General features: G+C 43.9%; 1 protein-coding gene across 1 annotated transcript; it reads right to left on the bottom strand.

Annotated features, from left to right (window-relative positions):
- Positions 1-6,487: 6,487 nt before the first annotated feature.
- LOC147984793 (uncharacterized) lies at positions 6,488-9,499 on the bottom strand. The gene is made up of 8 exons (XM_087541271.1): positions 9,413-9,499; positions 9,186-9,320; positions 9,090-9,125; positions 8,877-8,966; positions 8,731-8,798; positions 8,208-8,658; positions 7,411-7,687; positions 6,488-7,325 (listed from the first exon to the last, which is right to left on the bottom strand). Exons 1-7 carry the CDS (start codon positions 9,497-9,499, stop codon positions 7,532-7,534), a joined length of 1,023 nt encoding a protein of 340 aa, XP_087397397.1. The 3' UTR covers positions 6,488-7,325; positions 7,411-7,531.
- Positions 9,500-16,790: the final 7,291 nt, after the last annotated feature.

Genomic DNA, 16,790 nt, shown 5'->3' with positions numbered 1-16,790 from the left:
GGAGGGCTAGAGAGCTTCTTCAAACAACACTGACCCAGCAGCATGCTTATTCTTACAGTTGTGATAGGATTCATTCCACCCCTCGCCCGAGCCGAAGTTACAGCAGACATCTGGATGAGCCAGCGGTGTCAAGAAGTGGACAGAACCATAATCCGCCCCGTGGATATAACCTGGCGGGCGGTGGCACTAATGCTCAGAATGTGGTGGATCAAGGAAAAGCCCGTTGAGAGGCCGAGTTTGCGGCACAGTATGCGGCCCGTCAACCCACTCTGGTTCGTCCAACCACTTCTGTGGAGGCAGGTGTAACCTTTAGAAATTTGGGCGTGCCATGCTTAGTGCCAGATCTGCGTAATGAGCGCCTGCCAAAGGATTTCAAAGGTCCTCGTAAGGTACCTAACTATACCGCTGATTTAAGTCCTGAGGCATGGGTTGAGAGTTATGAGATGGCTATGGAATTACTGGATGTCAGTGAGGCTGCATGCGCTAAATATTTCCCCCTAATGTTGGATGGAACGGCCCGTACTTGGTTGAAGGGGCTCCCAGCTAATTCCATCGGGTCATGGGCCGAGTTAAAGGCCCGATTCATCCAGAACTTCAAAGACACATGTAAACACCCCATGTCAATTGTGGATCTGGCCTCCTGTGTTCACGAAGAAGGTGAGTCAATAACCCATTGGGTGCGCCGGGTCTCAACAATCTTGCACTCTTCGGATCGCATCAATGCTGACTCAGCAGTGTTGATGTTGGAGAACAATTGTTGTTTCACACCCTTAAAGCAGAAGCTAGGGCGGCTCAAACATCATTGCCATGACATGGGGACGCTCATGGCGGCTCTGGTTAAGCATGCTGACTCTGATAGTACCAAGGACCCCGAGTCTGATGATGAAAACCCAGGGAAGGGAAGGAAGAGCAGCAATGCTAAGGGGCAACAGCATAACCCGGTGAACCAGGGAGGCAACGGTAAGCGCAAGGCTGATAATAGTTTTGACTTTGTGGCTAACACCAATGCACAGAATAATGGTTGGCGTCGCAAGGGTGAACCGCCCCCATGGGTCGGAGGATCCGGTATCAATCTTGAACAGATGTTAAATCAGCCCTGCCCAAGACATGGTACGCGAGAAAGACCATCCGGGCACCTTTGGAAGGATTGTCACATTATGAAAGAGTACAATAATTCCAATCTTTTTCATGACAATCATGGGCCAGGTGGCGGTTCTGGATCCGGCTCTCACGGTCCGGGTTATGGCGGTGGCGGTTATAATTCTGGATTCCAAGGAAATCAACATAATCACAGCAACCAGGGTGGTTACAACCAGCAGAATAATCAGGGGGTCAACAGTAGCAGTCTGGTTATCAGAGCAACTCGAAGCTGTTGAATAGTGGACAATATCATGTCTTCACCACTAGCTTATGTAAGCATGACCAGAAGCTTCATAAGAGGGTAGTCAATGCCGTTGAGCCGGCGGTTCCCTGTTACTTGCGCTGGTTTGAGCAGCCCATCGTGTGGAGTTTGGAAGATCACCCGCCCCGGGTTGATAATCCAAGTCATTTGGCTTTGGTGGTCGCACCTCAGGTCAGAGGGTATAAGTTTACCAAGGTACTCATGGACAGAGGGAGCAGCATCAATATCCTTTATTATGAAACTTTCCCTCACATGGGATTGACTGATAGAAATCTTAAGCCGTCAAACACTGTTTTCCATGGCGTGGTACCTGGTAAGTCGGCATATCCAGTTGGCAAGATAGCTCTGGAAGTTGTTTTTGGAGATGATCATGACTCTAGGTCAGAGACACTGACCTTTGAAGTGGTCAAGATCCACAACCCATATCATGCTCTGTTTGGACGACCGGCTTATGCCAAGTTCATGGCGCGGCCGTGTTATGTGTATGTGCAGCTCAAGATGCTGGGTCACAAGGGAAGCATTACAGTGCATGGGAACCGTAAGATAGCTCTGGAGTGTGAAGAAGGGGATGCGGCTTATGTTGAGTCGGTTTGTGCAACGGAGGAGTTAAAGATTTACAAGGACAATGTTGACCCGACAGATATGACATCTTTGAAGAAGCCAACCATAGAGCATGATCCAGTTTTAGAGTTTAAATCAGCAGATGATACCGAGATGGTAGATTTTGTTCCTGGCAACTCATCCAAGCATTTCAACATCAGTGCTAACCTGGATCTGAAATAGGAAAGCGCGCTCATGGAGTTCATCCGTGAGAACCGGGACATCTTTGCATGGAAGCCTTTAGACATGCCGGGTGTACTGAGAGAACTCGTTGAGAACACTCTTAATATTGATCCAAAGTTTAATCCGGTCAAACAGTTTCTTTGCCGTTTTAATGAGGAGAGATGGAAGGCCATTGGAGAAGAAGTAGCCCGGCTCTTGGCAGCTGGGTTTACCATTGAAGTTTTCCATCCTGAGTGGTTGGCTAACCCGGTGCTGGTACTTAAGAAGAACGGCACTTGACATATGTGTGTGGACTAGATGGATTTAAACAAGGCTTGTCCGGCTGATCCTTTTGCTCTCCCTCGTATTGATCAGATTATTGATGCTATGGAGGGTTGTGAGCGTTTGAGTTTTTTGGATGCTTATTCTGGTTATCATCAGATCAAGATGACAGTTAAGGACCAGGAGAAGACAACCTTTGTTACTCCCTTTGGAGCCTTCTGCTACGTGTCTATGCCTTTTGGGCTCAAGAGTGCCCAGGCGACTTATCAGAGATGTGTGCAAAATTGCCTTGATAACCAAATTGGGCGTAATGTTCATGCTTATGTGGATGACATTGTGGTGAAATCCAGAGAGAAAGAGACATTGATAGATGATTTGAAGGAAACCTTTGATAATCTCCGGGTTTACAAGATGATGCTTAACCCGGCCAAGTGTGTTTTTGGTGTGCCGACAGGCAAGCTCCTGGGTTTTTTGGTTTCTAACAGAGGAATTGGAGCTAATCCAGAGAAGGTCAAAGCCACCACTTCTCTGGCTAAGCCGGCGTGTGTCAATGATGTGCAACATCTGGCGGGTCATATTGCGGCTTTGAGCCGATTCAAAAGCCGGTTAGGAGAGAAGGCCATCCCTCTGTATCAGATGATGAGAAAGACAGATAATTTTATCTGGAGTGATGCCGCTAATGCAACTTTTGAGGACTTAAAGAAACAACTAGCTGAGCCGCCCATGGTTGCTTCCCTTGTTGATAAGGATCCTTTGTTGATATATGTCGCTGCTAATAGCCGGGCTGTCAGTGTAGCCATTGTGGTAGAAAGGAAGGAGGCAGGCAAGGAATATCATGTTCAAAGGCCGGTTTACTATGTCAGTAAGGTGCTTATTGAGTCGAAGCAGAGATATCCACACTCGCAGAAGCTTGTATATGGGGTGTTCTTGGCCAGCCGGAAGCTTATACATTATTTTCTGGGTCATCCCATCACTATGGTTAGCTCTTCTCCTTTGGGAGATTTCATCCAAAACATGGAAGCGACTGGCCGGGTTGCTAAGTGGGCTATTGAACTTGGACCTCGCGGGTTAAAATATGTACCTCGCATGGCTATCAAGTCTCAGGCGCTGGTGGATTTCATCAATGATTGGACAGAGCTGCAGATGCCCGAGGAAAAGTCAGATAACACGCATTGGACTATTCACTTTGATGGGTCCTGGAATTGGAGGGCTCGGGGGCTGGAGTTTTTCTTGCTTCCCCTCGAGGTGATAAATTATGTTATGTTCTCCGTTTGAAGTTTCCTTGTACTAACAATGCAGATGAGTATGAGGCCTTGCTCCACGGTCTTCGGATAGCTAAGGAGATGAATTTAAGCCATGTTAGGTGCTTCAGTGACTCAGACTTGGTGGCTCAACAAGTCTCTGGTACTTGGGATTCTAAGGATCCACTCATGGCGGCTTATCGGCGAGAGGTGGATGTTATGGCTGGTCACTTCAAGGGTTATCAAGTGGAGCACGTTGACCGGAGGAAAAATGAAGCGGCGGATGCTTTAAGCCGGTTGGGTTCTCAACGTAAGCCGGTGCCGCCTAACGTTTTTCTTGATGTTTTGCATAACCCGTCGGTCAAGTGACCTATAGAGGAGGATTTGGCTATCCCTGACCCGGAGGATTAGTTGGTGGCGGCTCTTCATGTAATTCTGGATTGGACAGTTTCTTATTTGGCTTATATGACCCGGGGCGAGTTACCTGAGGATGAAATTTTAGCCAGGGAGAGAACCCGACGGTCCAAGTCAATGACAATTGTTAATGGATAGTTACATCATCGCAGTGTCACAGGAGCATTTCAACGTTGTGTTTCTCCAGAGGAGGGCTGTGAGATCCTGCGTGAGATTCATGAAGGAGACTGTGGTCATCATGCCGGTTCAAAATCTCTCGTGGCTAAAGCTTTTCGTCATGGATTTTACTGGTTAACATCTCATGCTGAGGCGGAGGACCTGGTCAGAAGGTATGATGGATGTCAGAAATTTTCACGACGAGCTCATGTGCCAGCTCAATAATTAAGGATGATTCCAGCTACTTGGCCGTTTGCAGTCTGGGGGCTTGATATGGTTGGGCCTTTCAAAAGATCCAAGGATAATAAAACCCACCTTTTGGTGGCGGTTGATAAGTTCACTAAGTGGATTGAGGCAGAGCCAGTCAGTAAGTGTGATGCAGCAACGGCGGTTCAATTCATGAAGAAGGTGATCTTCCGTTTTGGCTTTCCACACAACATCATAACAGACAATGGCACTAATCTCTCGAAAGGTGCTATGGAAGAATTTTGTCAACGTGAGCACATCCTGCTTGATGTGTCGTCAGTGGCTCACCCCCAATCTAATAGTCATGCCGAGAGAGCCAATCAAGAGATCTTGAAAGGCATCAAGCCCCGACTTATGGTTCCCCTGCAGAGAACGCAGGGTTGTTGGGTGGAGGAGTTACCTTCCGTGTTATGGAGCATCAATACCACCCTAACAGATCTACGGGATACATGCCTTTCTTCATGGTTTACGGAGCAGAGGCGGTTCTCCCTAGTGACATCCGTCATGACTCACCTCGGGTGGCGGCTTATGTTGAAGTTGACAATGAAAAAGCACGTCAGGAAGCACTTGACCTGTTGGATGAAGAGCGTGACATCGCGGCGGCTCATTCAGCGATTTACTAGCAAGATCTGTGTCGTTACCACAGCCGCCGGGTTAAAACTAGAACTTTCCAAGAAGGTGATCTAGTGCTCCGGCTTATCCAGGATCAGACTGATATGCACAAGTTAGCCCCACCTTGGGAAAGAACCTTTGTGGTCAGTAAGAATCTGAACAATGGCTCATATTACCTTATTGATGTTCGAGACCACAAGGACTCACGCACGTCGGAGGAAGAGACCCGCCGGCCGTGGAATATTGCTCATCTTCGGCCTTACTACACTTGAGCCATTGGCTCTTCCAATGTATATATTTTGACAATGTATACATTATGATCGATATAATAAAGCCGGCATCCCTGCTAAAGCAGGGTCTCTGTCGTTTTTTCCTCTTGAAATAATGAGTTTTTGGTCACACGGGGGCTTCTGCTTTATACAGCAAAGTTATGATTACCCTTTGATCCGGCTTATAAGCCACATAAAAAAACTTGGGGGCTTGCTACCCAGATTAAAGGGACGAAAGGGAGTCTGTTGCAAAAGCATAACTCAAACATAGGTACCCCTTGAGCACAGCTCAAAATATTGCTTGGGGGCTCCTTTGTTCTAAAGAACAAAGAGTCTGTAACCTTGTGATAGGCTATAAAAGCCAGGCTTGGAAGCCAGGTATATTCACCTAAAACACCGGGTTATCCTGCCTTTTTAAGTAAGTCACTCCGCCCAGGTAATCCTGGAAAGACCCGCCGAACGTTTGACAAGTCAATCTTATGCAGACCCTGAACTTATCAAAGTTAAAACAACGATTGGTCAATGTGAGGTCCATCTTATAAGGTTTGTAAAATGGTTTAACTCAGTGGCCTGGAAGCCCATGAAAAGCCTCGTTTTGGGCCTGGCAGCTCATGAAAAGCCCCACTTCTGGATTGTCTTCAATAGATTCTTTCTTTTTGAGGTTTATTTGATAAGACTTATAAAGCTTTATGGTAAATCACCAGTGTTTATTAACTCGTCCTGGTCTTTGACTATAAGTCGCCAGTATGAGATAACATCCGGTGTTTATTAACCCAACCTGGTGTTCGACTATAAGTCTTCAATATGAAATAAAGATAATATCCGGTGTTTATTAACCCGGTCTGGCTTTGTTCATAAGACGTCTATCTTTGATAATTTCCACTGTCCAAAGTCTTGGGTTATCGCCCTTACTATACTAGCTTGGTAAACCAATAAGTGTGATCAAATATCACAGGTATGACATATTTTTAATCATATATGATTATTATTTAGTCCAGTCTTGGTTATAAATCATGATAAGATTATATTGGGGACTTATAACCCGTCTAGTGGTAAGCCGCCAGGACACTTTTCACCTGTTGTATGCAGGAACAGATTCAAAATTGATAATATCATCAAGCATATATGGCATATCTTCGCATAGCGGATAAATAGTGTCATGAACAGCACAATATGCACGATGGCATAGCAGAACGAGAAGTTTTAAAGATAGCCTATTACAAGGCGCTTGGTGCCCAAAAAGGTGATTGTTTTTAAGTATCGCAACGAGCAGATAATAAACCGGCCCCGATTCGTGAATCTTGGCCTGGCTGACTCAAAGGTTACGATTCATCCCTTGCCGGTTCGTCTTTCTCCTCCATCGTCTGGAAGTGGGGTTTGGACCAATCAAAGCCACGCAAGGCGAAGAATGCAACTTCATCGTCAATTAGATCAGACGGATCAATATCAGGGGCGAAAGTGTGCTTACGAATGGGTGGAATTAAATCCATCACTTTATATGAAGGAGTCGACATCTTCTGGATATCTGCATCGTAACCCGACTGATATTTGGTGAGTTGGTCTCTTCGGCAATGATTGTAGCATGAGGACGGATCTCTTTGAGGCAGGCAGCAAAGTCTTGTTGGTCAAAAGGCGTTCCATCTTCCTTGAGACTAGGATACCCGCTCGCTACGTCTGCCGGGTCTAATTCCGGTACCCAGGCTTTTGCACGGCTCAAGGCTGTCACCGCTCCGGCTCTAGCACAAGATCGCTTAATTTCTTGGAACCTGGTGGGCAAGATGGACTGTTTCTTCAAGACATCACTTAACAAATTTGGTCCTTCATTCGCCGGGGAGATAGTGGCAAGAGTCCGCTGAGCTCCAGTGTATAATTGCTCAACAAGCGTGTAAACCTCCTTGAGCTTCACCAGTGTATCCTTGCTCAGATTGCTACTCTAGGGACCTGCAAAGTTTACACAATTGGTTAAAGGGGGGGCTTACATTATGATGACAAATACTCAATTTGGGTAAATAACACGGTGACGTACCGAAGATTGCAGAAACCATCTGAGACACACGGTTCTTTAGGCCGGCGAGTTCAGTGGTAACCTCTTCCAGAGCCGCCTCGGCTTTCTCAGCGTGCTGAATCATGACCGTCTTTTCCTTGGCCTAAGCCTCTTTGTCTGCAGTAAATCTGGTCTTCAATTTTTCGGCTTCAGACACACTAAACTGAAATTTTGATTCAGCCTTTTTGGTCTCAATCTCCTGAGCCGCCAACCAGGTCTTGGCCTCATTCAATTGAGTTTCCAATTCAGTGGTAGCAGCCTGAATACAACCCAATTTTGTCAAGTTTCATGGCGGATTACAACAAAAAAGTCGCAAGTGCTTTGCAAGCAACAACACTTGGCACTTGGGGGCTAATGTCTGTCAACGCAATTTTTCAAAGGAAATGGCTCTTTCTTGATGAGGACATGACTACCTTGGATACGACCAAAAATATTGCATACATGCATATTTGTCAGGTTAGTCATGTCCTCATCATTTCTAAAAAAAGTCCCAAGTGCTTTGCAAGCAACAACACTTGGCACTTGGGGGCTAATGCACTTTGCTTGTTTTCGTTTTAAGGATGAGCTGGGTGTGTTGTTGACAGTCCCAGCCGACTCACGGGGGATATGCAATGCAAAATTATGCTCTCATCAGAATCTGGTTTAAAGTTTTTTAACCGGACTTGGAGGGAGTCTAGAACATAAGCTTATAAACATTTCAAGCCTAGAGATTATTCAAGTTTATCATAATCAGAAGACTTGGGGGCTGGCCGGATATAGATATAAGCCGGATGATGTACCTCATACTTCTGGTGCATTTGCTTCACCATTTCAATCTCCAAGTCACGGCCAGAATGCACTTGACTGACATAGCTAGATAAAACTTCACTAGTACTCAAGTGAGCATAGTGGGAGACATCAAACCTTAGTTTCTGTCTTTCCATGACTTCTTGTTTGGTGGAGTGTCTCGCTAGTATAGTTGGATTTCCCGGTTCAACGAATCTAGTGCCAGTGATCAAAACCTCATCACCATGAGTCTCTGGCGGGTTAGCTGAGCTTGGCGGTTCAGTAATCGATGGATCAATAGTGGTTTCGTCAACAGACGGCTCAGGTAAATCCGGTCGAGCGTTGACAGCAGGATCTTCCGGTTGTTCAGGGTGTTCTAGTACAAGGGTTGGCTGATCCGGTTCAGCAGCTTTCGGATCCTCGGCTGGTTTTGTCACCTTTGCTTTTTTGGGCTTCGCTTGATCGCTAAAAAGAATTTGGACAAGTCAGTATAATGATAAAGATATAAAGGTACAGAAGAAAGATATTTATTATTACCCAGGGGCAGTTTTGAAAGCCGGCAGTTGAGTTTGCGATGAGTCGTCAGAGGAGGAACGGGAAATCTCCTGCAAGGATGGAATCAAAATTGTGTGATTAATAAAAGTAACTCGTTGGTAAATACAAGGGTTAAGGTTAAAAAGAACCTCGTTTTGGCGTTTCCGAGGAGTGTTCGGTAAGCCGGAGGATAAATCATCATCTCCATCAGTCCGGGTCTGGCGGCGGCTCTCATGTTGCTGTCGTTTCAAAATAAAATGAGGATCTAAATAAGCCAAGGTGTGTGAAAACCTTACTTTCCGGGTTACCCGCCGAAGTTTCTGCCTTGGTAAAGGTTCTGAGTCAGAGGAAATAATAGTTACCTCTTCTTCAACTGCCTGGCTGGCCCCCGTGTCATCCTAGCAATAGTCATTGTCAATAAGGTTGTTAAAAAACAGGCCAAGAGAGTCAAGGGCTACCTCCGACTCAGATGTATCATCCAGCTTAAGCAATTCAGAGGCACTTGGTTTCTTCTTAGACTTCCTGACGGTCTTTTTGGCGGCTCTCGCAGCAGCTTTAGCCTTTTTGGCAGCCTCATGGTCATATTTGGCCTTCTAGAAGTCAGATTTAGCCTGTAGAAGGATAACATGTTGACGTTCATGCAATGTTTAAACTATCAAAGGAAAAAAGAAGTCAAAAGATTTACCTCTGGCACCGGATTAAGCTTGCAGAAAGGGTTCAAACCCACTTGGTTGCTGTCTTCATATTTGCTGTTTACAACCGTAGTTGCCATCTCAATGATGCCCTCTTCAGTTAGACGCAGAGAGCTATGACGTAAGGGATCATCTGTTCCTCCGGTGTATGTACACATAAAGCCGGATGGACGGCTTAAAGGTATGATCCGCCATGCGACCCAGCATCGGATTAAGTCGACTCCGGTTAAACCATTCCCTAGCAAGGCTTGAACTCTTCTGATTGTAGGGACAAGTTTTTTGTGTTCGGCAAGGGTAATTTTATTAGGGAGTTGGTACTTTCCGTCGAGACGCTCAGCACGATAACCCGACATCAGATTTTTCATCAAACAGTGAGATATCTTTGCAATAGAACCATGTTTGATTCCAGTCCTTGGGATGGCTTGGCAGGACTACTTGAGGGAAGATGGCATCTCGTCTGCGTTGAATTGAAATCCCACCAAGTTCCAAGCTGGGACCATTGATGTACTCGTTCTGGTGGTTCAGGTAGAAGTATTCCCTGAAAAGCTCGATGCTAGGTTCTTCTTGAAGGTATACCTCACAAAAAACTTGGAAGTTACATATATTTGATATGGAATTGGGTCCAATATCTTGCGGATGGAGTTTAAAGAAGTGCAGGACATCCCTAAAGAATTTTGAGCCGGGCGGCAAGAAGCCCCGGTTCATATGATCAGTAAAGACAATAACTTCACCATCTTTTGGCTGAGGTTTCTCTTCGGCCGGGTCAGGAGCACGATAATGCATGAAACTTTTTTTGGTAAGTATCCAACAGTGACAAAATCCTTCAAGGTGCTCTCGGTGACGATGGAAGGAACCCAGTTACCAATCGTCATCGTCTTTGGCGGCATGGTGAAAGGAAAGCCTAAAAGGAAATAATTTGCCGCCTCAGATTAATTAGTGGGATATAAATCAACAATTGCAGTATATGTTCAGAATGGCGGCTTAAGTAAGGGCTAATGATATATGAAGTAATGATAAACCATTGGAATAAGCCGCCATGACTAAGATATTCAAGAGTTACCAATAGTAAAATTTGCTAAGTGTTGGGACAAACAGGTTCTGCAGATTGAGGTTACAAATTTGGATCTACTGTTGTTCAGAAAAAGGAAATAAATTCAAAATCTACAGAGGTGAAAGTGGAAAAAGCAGAGGTGCCATAGAGGATATCTGTCGCTGTGGGGATACATTCTAGTGTCAAAAACAAGTGCTAAAACTACTACCGCACAAGATTCATATGGTTTTTGGATCTAACCCATGGAACTAAACAAGGAGAAAGAAGGGCGGCGACGAACGCTGACGAACACCGACGAACACCGACAAAACCTAATGACATATCTATGATGAAGGAAAGAGGGCTTACTGATGCTGTTAGGACAACGGTATGGCGCCACAGTTTTCTGGCCTATTCAGGGCGATGCAGCGGCCAGAGTTGAGGTTGGAGATGGAGGTCGACAGCGGCGAGGCTCGTGCAGGTCGATGCGTTGCGAGGAGGAAGAAAGGATAAGGATAAGAATGGAAGATGACTCTATGGTGCTATTTATAAGGAAACAGAAAAACAGGCAGGCGCGAAAGACGAGGAGGCCAAATGATGGTTTTCTAGCTAATTGGATGCCTCGATTTTTGGAAAGACATTAAGATAAAGATCCGTTAAAGATGATGTCGTGGCAGGTTTCCGAAATTCTTGGATATAACATCATGGCAGGTTATAAGGTTTCCGAAGCAGATGTGGAAGGATTTTTCTAAGTCTTGAAGATTGATATGAACAAGTTCAAATCAACCTGGGGCCTAATGTTGGGGATATAACTATTAGGTATGACCCGCCTAGAGGGGCCGGGTCATCCCTATGACGATTCATCGCAATGAAGCCCAAGAACATATGGCGGTTCATAGATAGGCTTGGTAGAGGGCCCAGACCCGAAGGCAGCTTACGGCCCATGGATATAAACCGCCATGTATGTAAACTTGTAATGTAAGGCATGAAAGAAAGGTCACCGAGCCGGATACGTTGTATAAGCCGGCCGGGACTCTGTAGCCCGCAGGGCGTCAACTCGTGTATATAAGGGGACGACCTAGCGGCGGCTTAGGACAAGAAACGACAGATTGAGAGCCGGGTCAAGCATATTCGCTCCCTGCTCATCGAAACCCTAGCAATACCACCTACAACTGGACTAGGCTTTTACCTTCACCGTAAGGGGCAGAACCAGTATAAACTCCTCGTGTCCTTTGTCTTGATTAACCCCTTTAAGCTAACCTCATCGCGATGGCTCCACGACTAAGTCCTCACACTAGGACATCTGCCGTGACAATTCCACGACATGCATGCCACCGGACTTGCAAACCTCAACACAAGTATGTCTCAAATTCACAACTACTCAACTAGAATGACTCTAATATCACCATCCTCATGTCTCAAAACAATCATCAAGCATCAAACTTCTCATAGTATTCAACACACTTTATATGAAAGTTTTTATTATACCCATCTTGGATGCCCATCATATTAGGACTAGTTTTATAGACAAAGCAAATTACCATCCTGTTCTTAAAGACTCTCAAAATAATATAAGTGAAGCATGAGAGATCAATAATTTATATAAAATAAAACCACCACTGTGCTCTAAAAATATATAAGTGAAGTACTAGAAGAATTATCTAGCTCAAAAGATATAAGTGAAGCACATAGAGCAAAATTATATAGCTGAAAAGATATAAGTGAAGCACATAGAGTATTCTAATAAATTCCGATTCATGCCTGTCTCTCCCAAAAGGTGTGTACAGCAAGGATGATTGTGGTAAACTAAAAAGCAAAGACTCAAATCATACAAGACGCTCCAAGCAAAACACATATCATGTGGTGAATAAAAATATAGCCTCAAGTAAAGTTACCGATAGACGAAGACGAAAGAGGGGATACCTTCCGGGGCATCCCCAAGATTAGGCTTTTGGTTGTCCTTGAATTTTACCTTGGGGTGCCTTGGGCATCCCCAAACTTAGGCTCTTGCCACTCCTTGTTCCAAAATCCATCAAATCATTACCCAAAAACTTGAAAACTTCACAACACAAAATTTCAACAGAAAATCTCATGAGCTCTGTTAGTATAAGAAAATGAACCACCACTTTAAGGTTATATAATGAAATCATTCTTTATTTATATTGGTGTTAAACCTATTGTATTCCAACTTCTCTATGGTTCATACTCCCAGATACTAGCCATAGATTCATCAAAATAAGCAAACAACATGCGAAAAGCAGAATCTGTCAAAAACAGAACAGTCTGTAGCAATCTGGAGGTTTCAAATACTTATGTAACTCCAAAACTTCTGAAAAATTAGGACGAGCAGGATAAAAAGTATATTGATCTATTTCAGCTAGAATTGATATTTTATCTCTCTCTGGGAAAAATTGATAATTATTTTCGTGAGCGCATACTTTCTGTTTTTATCAGCAAGATCAAACAACAATCACCCAAGAAGATCCTAAAGGCTTTACTTGGCACAAACACTAATTGAAACATAAAAAACACAATCATAACAGAAGCTAGATGAATTATTTATTACTAAACAGGAGCAAAAAGCAAAGAATAAAAATAAAATTGGGTTGGCTCCCAACAAGCGCTATCGTTTAACGCCCCTAGCTAGGCATAAAAATAAGAATAGATCTAGGTATTGCCATAATAATGATAAGGCAAATCGCGAAAACTCATCCCATACTCCATATGTTCAGAAGAAAGTTTTCTTTGTGGTGGGCAAAAGTAATCAAAAGGGCTAAATTTAATGGGACGAAAGTCCCCAAGATCAAGCTCAGGAGGTATTGGTTCCTCCTTTGGCCCCTCATATTGCACAACCAACTCATCATTATAAGCATTCTTTTGGCAAAAAGTCATGAGCCTTTGTTCAAAAGAAAAACCTAACCCGTTGTTCTAAATAGCAAAATTATCATTAAGTTCAGAAATCCTGTCAACTAGAACATCGGTAGGAACCTTTTTTCTAAGGTTTTCATTATAAGCAACATGATCTAAAGATCGTAAACGCATTATGTATTCTTGATTAAAAAGGATTGCTTCTATGGGAGGACGGCCAGCATCCACCCTATAATCCGAAAAAATTTTGTTGGCCTCTTTTATTATAAATCTGAACTCACGAGCTAAAAAGATGGTAGCTGCTCGCTTAACAGAAAAATGCTCAATATTGGAAATTCTATAAAAATCCTATGTATCCAAGGATGCATGTGGATAAATTGTCTTTCAAGTTCAACCACGAGCAAAGATATAGCATCCGCAATACTACTAGTTCTATGAAGAATAGACCCGCCCATAGTGGGCAAAGCACCAACGCAAGTAGAGAAATCCCGAATAACTCCTTTTCCAATAATATTACCACTACCAATGCGAATCTTTTTAGTGTGTAAAATAGTAGGTTCTTCATGAGGATTATCAAAAGCATCAAAGTTTCCCCCATCATTACTACTATCCTTTTCAATGATAACCTCCCCAGTTTCAGACATGATGGCAACAAGCCTTACTAATAACGAACACAAAAGAGGCAAGCGGAAAGAGGCGAATGGAAGAGGGGCGAAGAAAAGGCAAAGGTTTTCCAAAATCATTTTAGATGCGTGGGAGAGGAAAATGAGAGGCAAATGGCAAATAATGTAATGCGAGGGACACGAGTTTATGATGGGTACTTGGTATGTCTTGACATGGCGTAGATCTCCCCGACAAGGGTGCCACATATCCTTCTTCCTTCCTCTTGAGCATGCCTTGGTTTTCCCTTGAAGTGGAAACGGTGATGCAGCAAAGTAGCGTAAGTATTTCCCTCAATTTTGAGAACCAAGGTATCAATCCAGTAGGAGACAACTCACAAGTCACCTAGTACTTTCACAAACAATCAAGAACCTTGCAACCAACGCGATAAGGGGTTGTCAATCCCTTCACGGTCACTCACAAAAGCGAGATCTAATAAAGATAGTAAAGTAAATATTTTTGTATTTTTGTTGTATAGATTGGAAAGTAAATATTGCAAAATAGTAAACGAGATGCGATGTAAATAAAAGAGATGCAATATAATAAGAAAGAGACCCAGGGCCCATAGGTTTCACTAGTGGCTTCTCTCAAGATAGCATGTATTACGGTGGGTGAACAAATTACTTCCGAGCAATTGATAGAAAAGCGCATAGTTATGAAGATATATAAGGAAATGATCATGAATATAGGCATCACCTCCGTATCAAGTAGATCGAAACAATTCTGCATCTACTACTATTTCTCCACACATCGACCACTATCCAGCATGCATCTAGAGTATTAAGTTCATAAGAACAGAGTAACGCTTTAAGCAAGATGACATGATGTAGAGGGATAAACTCAAGAAATATGATATAAACCCCATCTTTTTATCCTCGATGGCAACAATACAATATGTGCGTTGCTGCCCCTACTGTCACTGGGAAAGGACACCGCAAGATTGAACCCAAAGCTAAGCACTTCTCACATTGCAAGAAAGATCAATCTAGTAGGCCAAACTAAACCGATAATTTTAAGAGACTTGCAATGATATCAAATCATGCATATAAGAATCCAGAGAAGAACCAAATAATATTGATAGATAATCTTGTTCGTAAACCCACAATTCATCGGATCTCGGCAAACACACCGCCAAAGAGTATTATATTGAATAGATCTCCAAGAACATCGAGGAGAACTTTGTATTGAGAATCAAAGAGAGAGAAGAAGCCATCTAGCGAATAACTATGGACCCAAAGGTTTGTGGTAAACTACTCACGCTTCATCGGAGAGGCTATGGTGTTGACGTAGAAGCCCTCCGTGATTGATTCCCCCTCCAGCAGATCACCGGAAGAGGCCCCAAGATGGGATCTCACGGGTATAGAAGGTTGCGGCGGTGGAAAAGTGGTTTCGTGGCTCTCTGCGATCGATCTAGGGTATAAGAGTATATATAGGCGAAAGAAGTACGTCAGTGGAGCTACGAGGGGCGCACGAGTGTGGGGGCGCGCCTACCCCCCTTGGTGTGCCCTCCTGTCTCGTGGCCACATTGCGGAGTTCCAGACTTCAACTCCAAGTCTTATGGTTTGCTTTCGGTCCAAGAAATATCATCACAAAGGTTTCATTCCGTTTGGATTCCGTTTGGTATTCCTTTTCCGCGAAACTCTAAAATAGGCAAAAAAAAACAGAAACTGGCACTGGGCCTTCGGTTAATAGCTTAGTCCCAAAAATAATATAAAAGAGCATATTAAAGCCCATTAAACATCCAAAATAGATATTATAATAGCATGGAACAATAAAAAATTACAGATACGTTGGAGACGTATCAAGCGATAAGGACTAGGGGGCGGCTCGTCCCGACAAGGGTTTCCATCGCGTGAAGGGTTCCATTGCACACATCCAAAGGGATAGAGATGATTTCTGTAACGTCCAAGATGCGGCTATATCTCCCACGTGTCGAGGCACGACTTAGAGGCATAACCACATTTTGGTTTTGTCGCAAGAAGGGTCATCTTCACACAATATCATGTACAAGAACAAGGATATAAATAGTTGGCTTAAATTCACCACGTCACACAATGATCCAAATTCATACATCATTTAGAGTACACACATAGTTCGACTATTGACGAATCCAAAAGAAAAGAAGACAACCCCAAATGCTAAATCCTGGTCGTCCCAAGAGGGCACCACTACTGATCATCCAGAAAAGACACATAGTAATGGACAAGGTCTTCGTCGAACTCCCACTTGAGCTCGGTTGCATCACCTGCATCGGTATCATCGGCACCTACAACTGTTTTGGTAGTATCTGTGAGTCACGAGGTCTCAGCAATCTCAAAACCGTCGACCTCAAGACTATTTAAGATTATAGGTAGGATGTGGTTATGGGGTGGAGTTGCAGCAAGCACTAAGAAAATATGGTGGCTAACATACGAGTACAAGAGTAAGATGACAAACTATGCAACGGTCGTAAACTAGAAGTGATCAAGAAGTGATCCTGAACTACTTACGTTCAAACATAACCTCACCATGTTCTCTTCCCGAACTCCATCGAAAAGGGACCATCATGGTTACACACGCGGTTGGTGTGTTTTATTTAAGTCAAGTGTCAAGTTCTCTACAACTGGATATTAAAAAAAATTCCCATCTGCCACATAACCGCGGGAACAACTCTCGAAAGTTTAAACCCTGCAGGGGTGTCCCAACTTAGCCCATCACAAGCTCTCATGATCAACGAAGGATATTCCTTCTCCCGGAACAACCCGATCAGACTCAGAATCCCGGTTACAAGACATTTCGACAAAGGTAAAACAAGTCCAGCAAGACCTCCCGAT

This window comes from Triticum urartu, chromosome 2A (assembly GCF_056163025.1).
Source record: "Triticum urartu cultivar PI428250 chromosome 2A, HENAU_Tu73, whole genome shotgun sequence".
In the NCBI taxonomy this organism is placed as follows: Eukaryota; Viridiplantae; Streptophyta; class Magnoliopsida; order Poales; family Poaceae; genus Triticum; species Triticum urartu.
This window is presented reverse-complemented; position numbering and strand designations above follow the sequence as displayed.